Source organism: Serinus canaria, chromosome 22 (assembly GCF_022539315.1).
Source record: "Serinus canaria isolate serCan28SL12 chromosome 22, serCan2020, whole genome shotgun sequence".
In the NCBI taxonomy this organism is placed as follows: Eukaryota; Metazoa; Chordata; class Aves; order Passeriformes; family Fringillidae; genus Serinus; species Serinus canaria.
Genome location: NC_066335.1, coordinates 265,110 through 274,673, shown reverse-complemented (window position 1 = coordinate 274,673; position 9,564 = coordinate 265,110). Strand labels below are relative to the sequence as shown.

The 9,564-nt window shown below is 64.6% G+C and overlaps 2 protein-coding genes across 2 annotated transcripts in view; both read left to right on the top strand.

Moving 5' to 3' along the window:
- Nucleotides 1-138: 138 nt before the first annotated feature.
- SNRNP27 (small nuclear ribonucleoprotein U4/U6.U5 subunit 27) lies at nucleotides 139-3,094 on the top strand. The gene is made up of 7 exons (XM_050983126.1): nucleotides 139-320; nucleotides 381-492; nucleotides 1,182-1,302; nucleotides 1,824-1,933; nucleotides 2,061-2,140; nucleotides 2,223-2,287; nucleotides 2,781-3,094. The coding sequence occupies exons 2-7, from the start codon at nucleotides 456-458 to the stop codon at nucleotides 2,833-2,835; spliced, it is 468 nt and encodes a 155-aa protein (XP_050839083.1). The 5' UTR covers nucleotides 139-320; nucleotides 381-455; the 3' UTR covers nucleotides 2,836-3,094.
- Nucleotides 3,095-3,968: 874 nt separating this feature from the next.
- Nucleotides 3,969-9,564, top strand: part of LOC103822716 (uncharacterized) — an 8,324-nt gene continuing 2,728 nt past the window's right edge. The window contains exons 1-6 of the mRNA XM_050982742.1: nucleotides 3,969-4,109; nucleotides 4,192-4,288; nucleotides 6,890-6,919; nucleotides 7,944-8,058; nucleotides 9,282-9,441; nucleotides 9,520-9,560. Of these exons, the coding sequence (XP_050838699.1) occupies nucleotides 4,037-4,109; nucleotides 4,192-4,288; nucleotides 6,890-6,919; nucleotides 7,944-8,058; nucleotides 9,282-9,441; nucleotides 9,520-9,560 (516 nt within the window). The 5' untranslated portion in view covers nucleotides 3,969-4,036. The remainder of the gene's footprint in view (nucleotides 4,110-4,191; nucleotides 4,289-6,889; nucleotides 6,920-7,943; nucleotides 8,059-9,281; nucleotides 9,442-9,519; nucleotides 9,561-9,564) is intronic.

The following is a 9,564-nucleotide window of genomic DNA, read 5'->3' as shown; positions in this document are numbered from 1 at the left end:
AACCCCCGGCACAGCCACAGCGCGGTCGGGAGAGGGCCGGGGCCGGGACCGGGGCCTGCAGAGGGCGACGGTGACGGCCCCACCTTCCTCCCCTCCCCTTCCTGCCCTCTCCTCTTTCCAGCCCTCCTCTTCCTCCCGGCCTTCCCCTCGCATTCCGGGCTGGGCGGGCTCTCGGGGCGAGCGGCGGGACCGGCCCGGTGCGTCCCGATGCGGTGCTGACCGGCCCCGCCGGCCGCCTCCCCTCAGGCCCGATCCCCTCAGGTTCGGTCCCCTCAGCCGCCTACCGTCAGGCCCGATCCCCTCAGGCCGGCTCTCCTCAGGTTCGGTCCGCTCTGGCCGGGTCCCCTCAGGCCCGATCCCCTCAGGCCGGCTCTCCTCAGGTTCGGTCCGCTCTGGCCGGGTCCCCCCGGGCCGGCGGCGCCGTGGGAGCAGCAGCGCGGGGCTGAGGGGCGGCCATGGGCCGCAGCCGCTCCCGGTCACCGCCGCGGCGGGGTGAGGAGGCACCGGGGCACCGGGGGGAGCCAGGGAGGGACGGGAGCAGCGGGGAGGTCAGGGGGAACCCGGGGGACCGGGCTCGGGGAGATCGGGGTGGAAGGGCCGGGGGTGGGGGGGTCTGAGACCCTCAGGGTGGGGAGGCCCCGGTTCCTCACTGTGGGGGAGAGCAGGGGCTGCCTCCCTCATCCTCCTCTTCCTCCCCATCCTTCTCTATTCCTTCTCCTTCTCTGCTTCTTTCTCCTCTTTCTCCTCTCCTTTTCTTCATTCATCCCCTCCCCATCCTTCTCTATTTCTTCTCTTCTTCCTCTCCATTTCTTCCTGCTCCCCCTCCCCATCCTTATCTCCTCCTCCTCTCTTTCTCTTCCTTTCCTGCCACCCCTCTCCATCTTGCTCAGCTTTTGGGGACCATCACCCCCTCCCACCCCTCTCCACCTTGCTCAGCTTTTGGGGACCATCCTCCCCTCCTGGCTGATCCCCGCGGGTGATTCCCCCCTGGATCATTCCCTCTCGTCCAGCTGGAGATGTTTCCTGCTGCTCCTTCCCTCCTGGGGGTACCCAGAGGGGTCCCTGAGCCCAGACCTGTCCCGGCGGGGTGGGAAGGGCAGTCCCGGGTCTGTGCTGGGGTTTTCGGTGGGATTTCCTTTGGGAAGCGGGCAGGGAGCAGCAGCTGAGTCTTCCCCGGGCAGAGCGGCGGCGCTCGCGTTCCACCTCCCGGGACAGGGACAGGCGGCGGCGGGAGCGATCGCGGTCCCGGGACAGGGACAGGAGGAGGAGCCGCTCCCGCTCCCCGCACCGGAGGCGATCCAGGTGAGGGCGGGGACCGTCCAGGTGAGGGTGGGGACTGTCCAGGTGAGGGCAGGGACATCCAAGTGAGGGTAGGGATTGTCCTGGTGATGTTAGGGATGATCCAGGTGAGGGCAGGGAGATCCAAGTGAGGGTAGGGATGATCCAGGTGATGTTAGGGATGATCCAGGTGAGGGCAGGGATGTTCCAAGTGATGGCAGGGATGATTCAGGTCAGGCCAGGGACAGCCAGATGATGGCAGGGATGATCCAGGTGAGGGTGGGGACTGTCCAGGTGAGGGCAGGGACATCCAGGTGATGTTAGGGATGATCCAAGTGATGGCAGGGACATCCAGGTGATGTCAGGGATGATTCAGGTCAGGGCAGGGACAGCCAGATGATGGCAGGGATGATCCAGGTGAGGACAGGGACACCAGCATGGGGTGGGCACAGCTAAGTGAGGGCACCCTGGGTGGCCTGGGGCGGCAGGAGCTGCAGGTGGGGATTCCAGGTGGGGATTGCAGCCCCAGCTCTGTGCCCCAGCAGGTCCCCGCGCCGGCACCGCTCCAGCTCCTCGTCACCAGCACGGCCCAAGGAGCGCCGGGATGAGGAGAAGAAGGAGCTCAAGGACTCCAAGAAGGAGCGGCAGATCACGGGTGAGGGGGGGTTTCCCTCCTGGAGCACCCCCAGGTGCCCCCTGGGGCCAGGGCCAGCCCAGGGACACCTGGATGTCCGGGAATCCCAACATCCGTGTTTGCTCAGTCCCCGATTTTCTTCCCTCAGAGGAGGATTTGCAGGGCAAGACAGAGGAGGAGATTGAGATGATGAAGATGATGGGTTTTGCCTCCTTTGATACCACCAAGGTGAGCGCCACTCCAGGGGCTCTGCGGTGTGGCCTGCCCTGTTTGGGGATAATCCATGAGATTTTGGGGCGTTTCTCCTCAGGGGAAGAAGGTGGATGGTGCTGCCAATGCCTATGCCATCAACGTGTCCCAGAAGAGGAAGTACAGGTGTGTCCCTCCTGCTTTGGGATGGAGAGAGGAGTTGGTTTGGTGAGGTAGCTGTGGCCACGGTCTCACCCTGATCCAGCCTCCAGGCCTGGGGAAAATGGAATTTTGGTGAGGTTTAGACTCAAAAGTAGAGGTGAGAGCTCTCCAGATCCCCTGGGAATGGGGAAATCAGGAGGATGAGGAGTGAGGAGCAGCTTAGGAGCAGCTGGGATGTGCCCAGTGAGGCCTGGACAGGACCAGAGCAGCAGGAAGCGGCGCTGCTCCCCTGGTTTGTCCCCAAAACCACCCAGATTGTCACTTCTGCTCCCTTTCTGATGGCACCTGGGCTCCTCTGCAGCAGCTCCTCACTGGGAGCCTTCCTGCCCTCCTTTTGCCCAAATCCCTGGGGAATTGGGTTCCCTGTGGCTGCTGAGACCCATTCCCAGCCTCCCCTGGGTGTTTTTGTCCCAATTTCCCCAGATTTGGGGCTGACTCTGGCTTCATCCTTGCCCAGGCAATACATGAACAGAAAAGGAGGATTCAACAGGCCCCTGGATTTCATCGCCTGACGCTGGCACAGGCTCCCACCACGGAAGGATTTTCTCTTCCCTGCACTCTCCTGGGTGGCTCCCGTGCTGGCTTCCAGTGGAATTTGGGTTATTCCCAACAAATCCCACACCCAGAGCCACCACGAGTTCCCGTTTCCCAGATATTTGTTTGGTTGTTTTTTTTTACAAAGGTCAGTTTCTGGCTGGGATTTTGCTGTGTTCTCCCTGTTTTTGGTTTATTTCCCTGTTAATAAAACCCCGGATGTATTTTTTCCTTTAATTTTTATCATTCAGAGATAAAGCAGGGCGTCCACTCCTCCTACCACAAATCCTTGGGGTTGACACAGGTTTTGGGGCTGGGAGGCCCCGAGGGGCAGTGGGATCTGGGGTGCTCCCAGTTTTGGGAGGGGATTTGGGTGCTCTGAGCCCTGCCCGGGGTTGGTTCTTGATTTGGGGGACCCAAGGTGCTCCCTGCAGAGGGACCCTGCCCGTGGCTGTCACTGCCCTGGCGCGGGGGTCCCTCCCAGGAGGGTGGCTGCTTGGAGGGGGGAGGTGAGGGTCCTGGCTTTGTGGGGGTCCCTGTCCCTGTCCCCATCCCGGGGGGTCTCTGTCCCTGTCCCCATCCCGGGGGTCTCTGTCCCCATGCTGGGGGTCCCTGTCCCTGTCCCCATCCCGGGGGTCTCTGTCCCTGGCCCTGTCCCCATCCCGGGGGTCTCTGTCCCTGTCCCCATCCCGGGGGTCTCTGTCCCTGGCCCTGTCCCCATCCCGGGGGTCTCTGTCCCTGTCCCTGTCGGTGCTTACGTTGCCCGACGTAGCCGAGGCCCCGCCCTCTCCCCCGTCCGGCCTCGCCATTGGCTGAGCGGCAGGAAGTGAGTCAGGGCAGAGCGTGCGGCAGCGGGGCGGGGCCGGTTGTGTGGGCGGAGCGCCACCCCGGGGGTCGGGCCAATGGTTGGAGGGCGTGGTCCTCTCGTCCAATAGCATTGAGAGGGGGGCGTGTCCTCAGGCTCGGCCACGCTCCGTCTTCTCCGCTCGTGGAGGCGCTGGGCGGGGCTTCCCCCTCATTCTCCAATCAGCGGCGGGGTTGGGCGGGGTCGGTCCGGGCCTGGGCCAATGAGCGGTGGCGGGGGCGTGGCGCGCGCGGGGTCTGGCGGAGCGGCGCTCGGGGCGGGCAGAGGCCGCCGCTCCCCCCGCGCCGCCGGTCGCGGCCCGTCCCGGCCCCGCCATGGCCGCCCCCCCCCGCCTCGGCATCCAGATGCTGCTGGAGGCCGCCGAGTTCCTGGAGCGGCGGGAGCGAGGTACCCCCCGCCCCCCCGCGGTGCCCCCGGCGCCCCCGGCCGGGCCCCGCGGTGACCCGCGCCCGCCGTTGTGTCTCCGCAGAAGCCGAGCACGGTTACGCCTCGCTGTGGCCCGGCGGGAAGGACGGCGAGGCCCCGCGGCGCCGTGCCAAGGCCCGGAGAAGCGGCGGCGGCGGCAGGTGACGGCAGCACCGGGCGGGGCGGGAGGACCGGCCCGGTGGGGCCCGGCCGTTGTGCGGCCCGGCCGGGGCAGCTCCGGCCCCGCGCGGCCCGGCCCGGCCCGGGGAGCCCCCGCTGTCACCGGGCGGGGGGACAGGCTCGCGGGGCTCCGTGTCCGGTGAGGCCGCTGCTCCCGGGCCTCCGGCCGGGCCGGAGTCACCGCCCCGCTCCCCGTGCGCTGATGGGGCCCCGCTGTCACCGGGGCTGCGACAGGGCCAGGGGCTCCTGTCCCCAGCTGTCCCGGCTCGGGGAAGCCCCGCTGGCACCGGGCCGTGCCGGTTCCCCGGTGCCCGGGCTCTGGTGGGGCCCCCCCGCCGTTCCCGGGGGTGTCACAAAGGCGGGGTCACCCTCCTGTCCCCAGGTGCTCCTCCTGCCGCGGGGTGTGTGACAGAGTGGGGACCCTGCTGCCGGCGGGTGACCCGGCTCAGGGAGGTCCTGTTGTGGCTGGGTGTGTGACAGCGCTGGGTGGGGCTCTGCTGTCACCAAAGTCCACCTGTCAGCGGGTGTGACACCGTGGGTGGCACCTTCCTGTCCCTGGTGAGCGGCCCAGGGAGCTGCTGCTGTCACCGAGCCTGCCAGGGCGGGAGGGGACCCTCCTGTCACCTCCTGAATTACCCACCCAAACCCGCCGTGTCCCTCCGTGCTTGCTCCCCCCTCTTGCTCCTCGCTGGTTGGAAACCCTGAACCCCCTTTGCTCCAAGCTGAAGACCCCACACGGAATTCCAGGGGCAAACCCCACACCCTGGAGCCTTCGTTCCACCCCGCCGGGACCCTCGGCTGCCGTGGGCAAGGGCCGGCTCGGGCTGTGTCCCCAGCCCGGGGACAGCTCCATCCCCACACGTCCCCAGGTGCCAGGGAGGAGCCAGGTGCTGGTGGCAGCACATCTGTCACCCTTTTCCTGCTCGGGAGCGCTCCCGTCTGCGCGACGCCACCGCCCCGACCTTTGGCAGCCGCCGGGACAGAGCCGCCCCCGTTTGCCATCCCCCGGTGCCCCGGGGCTGCTCCCACACGGCCCTCCCGGGGCTCGGGAACCCCTCGGGGGGCGGAATCGGGCGGGCTCCTGGGGAATCCGGGGGTTTGTCCTGCCCGGACTCACTCTGGGTTTCCATCTGGTTTGCTCTGGGTCAGTCTGTTGGGGTTTTCAGGAATAGAAAAGCAGATTCCTGGTGATCAGCTGAGGTTCAGACTGATGGGAATCCAAACTGGTGGCTCTGGAGAGGATGTGGGAGCCACAGATGTGGGAGCTCCGGGGTGAAGCTCCCTGCCATCCCCTCTGTCCCTGTTTGTTTTATCCAGAATTAAAATCCATCAATTCTTTCCTTTTTTCCCTCCTAATATTGGTGATGGTGAATGCAAGTCCTGAGGAGAAAGCAGCTGTTCCAGGAAGGAGGCAGGCAGAAAAGAGGATGGATTTGTAATTAAGGGCTGTGCAGGTGATGGGAGCTTCACCCCTGTCTGTACCCGTGCTCAGGAAGTGTTTGGATTATTTAGAATTAAGGAAAAAAACTGATAAAGCTGCAGCTGATGGCAGCCCCTTGGTAAAGGGGGGCTGCGTGTGAAACATTTATCCAGGAGAAATGGAAGGGAGACCCTGCCCAGGAGCCCAGGAGCTGAGCCCTGCCAGCGTGCCAGGAGAATCCCCTGGAGTGGGAAATGTCTCTGCTGGGTTGGCACGTTTCTGGGGACGGGGGAAATGTGGCCCAAAAGCCACTGGAGCAGGGTGATCCAGCAGGAAAGGCTGGAAGAGGGAGGGAGACCTTGGAGAGCATCTCCCACTGCTGTGGTGGTGACAGCCCTGGCTTTCCCTTTGGTGACAGCCCTGGCTTTCCCTTTGGTGACATCCCTGGCTTTCCCTTTGGTGACATCCCTGGCTTTCCCTTTGGTGACATCCCTGCTTTCCCTTTGGTGACATCCCTGCTTTTCCTTTTGGTGACATTCCTCATTTTCCCTTTGGTGACATCCCTGTTTTTCCAGCACTCCCAGACCCCCCAGGGCCCCCCCAGTAGGAATCCTCACCCAGACACCTCTGGGTTATTCCCAGTTTGTGTTTCCAGGCACATGACCACATTTCCCCCAAACTGGAGTGGAGCTTCCCAAGGCCTCTGGAGGTGCTGGGAGGTCAGGGCAGGGAAGCAGCTCTTCCCTGGGGCTGGGGTCTCCTGTGGCTTCCTCCAGCATTTCAGTGGAGGGAAGGCCAGCCCGAGCTTGTTTTCCCCCTTTTCCCAGCTCCGTGGAATTTGGGAGCTCCAGGGGGGTTTGCTGTGGGTTCCGTGTGTTGGGGTCTCCTCCGGAGCTGCTCTGTGCTGTGGACACAGGAAATGCTTTTTCCAATTTGTGTTCCTGGGTGGAGGGGCAGGGATGGCTGTTGATCCCAGCCCCAGCTCCAGAACTCGGGTCTCTGGTTTAAAATCCCATTTCCTGGTTTTCCTGACCCTTTTATTGGCACTCACCATCCCCGGGTCTGCACTTTTGCAGGGAGCCTTTGCTAATTCCCAGTGTTAATCCCAGCTGCTAATCCCTAATCAGCCAGAGGAGTTAATGACTTCTTCCTTCTCTTCCAGGTCGACACACAATGAGATGGAAAAGAACAGGTGAGTGCCAGGGGGTGTCAGGAGCTGGGCTGGGGGAATTGTTGCCCTATTGTTTTTCCAGGGGTGTTCCACCGCCCTGAGATGGCTTGGGAGGGAAGGAAGGGGATAAAGGACACCAAGGATTAAAGCATTCCCCATCCCTGGTTGTTGGGAATCATCTCCATCTCCACAGCCCTGCTCATTCAGGAAAATTATCTTTCCACAGGCTCATCTTTGAGCCAGTTGGAGTTTGGGATTTACCCCGAGTAAATCCCACTTTTTTTGGCTGTGTTGCCATCCCGAGGCCCTTTGGGTGAGGAAATCCCTGTTCCCTCCCAGCATATCCCAAACAAGACCAGCAGGTCGTTGCAAAATCCCTTTGGAGCTGCCCGGGATCAGGTGGTTCAGGGATGGGTGTTCCAACCCCTTCCCAAGGACCTGACCTACATGTTGGGAATGGACACAGGGAAACTGGGATCTGCTGGGAGCACGGGGAAACTGGGATCTGCTGCTTTGTTCAGCAGAAAAAGGGATTTCCTCAAGGAGCTGGAGTTTCCCTCCTGCATTAACCTGTTGGAGCAGAGAAAACCCAGATGTCACAGGAAGAGGGAGGATTCCTGGAGAACAGCCAGTGCTCCTGCAGGGATCTGGGGCTTTTGTGTCCAAAACCACCCTGTTCCTACTAAAAACAAGGAAAGGAAGCACTCCCAAGGGATTTGCAGCTGGGTGTTAGCCTGGGCAGCTTCAGCTCTCAGCAGGAACCACACAGCCCTCCTGAGAGGGAAGAGGATGACCAAAAGTGGATATTCTCACCCAGAATCCCGAGGTCATTGGCACTTTGCTGCCCGGGATCCCCCGGCAGCCAGCAGGGTTTATCCAGGAGCTTTTCCTTTTGCCTGGCTGCAGTTCTCTCCCAGTTTCTGGAAGCCCCTGGGGACTGGGAGGGCTCCTGGAGGGGTTTAGCTCCCAGCACCCCGTTTTCCCTGCAGCAGCGGGGTGGGAATGCCCTGCGGGAATCCGAGCCAGCTGTGTGCTCCCCTTGCAGGCGTGCCCAGCTCCGGCTGTGCCTGGAGAGGCTGAAGGGGCTGGTGCCCCTGGGGGCGGCGGCCGGGCGGCACACCACGCTCAGCCTCCTCACCAGGGCCCGGCTCCACATCCAGGTGAGCCCAAAAATGGGACCCAGCACCGGGCTGGGAGCTGGGAGCAGCAGCCAGGAGGGGGCATGGGCTGGGAGAGCGCTGGGATGGGGCTGGGATAACTGGGGGAGCACTGGGATGGGGCTGGGGTAACTGGGGGAGCGCTGGGATGGGTTGGGGTAACTGGGGGAGCACTGGGATGGGGCTGGGATGGCTGGGAGCGTTGGAATCCCTGCAGCTCCACATCCCAAATGTGCTGAAGGTGGGAGCCCCCTGGGAGCCGGGGTGGATTGGGGAGTAATGCCAGGTGGCTCTGAGTGAATCCCGGGCTCAGGTGCCCTGTCCCGGGTGGCACCGAGGGATCCCGGGCTCAGGGTGCCCTGTCCCGGGTGGCTCCGAGGGATCCCGGGCTCAGGGTGCCCTGTCCCGGGTGGCACCGAGGGATCCCGGGCTCAGGGTGCCCTGTCCCGGGTGGCTCCCAGGGATCCCGGGCTCAGGGTGCCCTGTCCTGGGTGGCACGCGGATCCTGCTCAGGTGCCCTGTCCCGGGTGGCACCGAGGGATCCCGGGCTCAGGTGCCTGTCCCGGGTGGCACTGAGGGATCCCGGGCTCAGGGTGCCCTGTCCCAGGTGGCTCCGAGGGATCCCGGGCTCAGGGTGCCCTGTCCCGGGTGGCTCCCAGGGATCCCGGGCTCAGGGTGCCCTGTCCCGGGTGGCTCCCAGGGATCCCGGGCTCAGGGTGCCCTGTCCCGGGTGGCACCGAGGGATCCCTGGCTCAGGGTGCCCTGTCCCGGGTGGCTCCGAGGGATCCCGGGCTCAGGGTGCCCTGTCCCAGGTGGCTCCGAGGGAATCCCGGGCTCATGGTGCCCTGTCCCGGGTGGCTCCCAGGGATCCCGGGCTCAGGGTGCCCTGTCCCGGGTGGCACCGAGGGATCCCGGGCTCAGGTGCCCTGTCCCGGGTGGCACTGAGGGATCCCGGGCTCGGGGTGCCCTGTCCCGGGTGGCACTGAGGGATCCCGGGCTCAGGGTGCCCTGTCCCGGGTGGCACTGAGGGATCCCGGGCTCGGGGTGCCGTGTCCCGGGTGGCACTGAGGGATCCCGGGCTCAGGGTGCCGTGTCCCGGGTGGCACTGAGGGATCCCGGGCTCAGGGTGCCCTGTCCCGGGTGGCACTGAGGGAATCCCGGGCTCAGGGTGCCGTGTCCCGGGTGGCACTGAGGGATCCCGGGCTCAGGGTGCCGTGTCCCCGCAGAAGCTGGAGGACCAGGAGCGCCGTGCCCTGCACCAGATCGAGCAGCTGCAGCGGGAGCAGCGGCACCTGCAGCGGCAGCTGGAGAAGCTGGGCATGGAGCGGGTCAGGATAGACAGCATCGGCTCCAGCCTCTCCTCCGAGCGCTCCGACTCGGACCAAGGTGAGAGCCCGGCCCGGGGCGCGGCCGGAGCGAGGCCTGGCCCTGCCGGAGCCCCAACCCTTCCCGTTGCCCCGGCAGAAGAGATGGACGTGGATGTGGAGAGCACGGACGACCTCCCGGCCC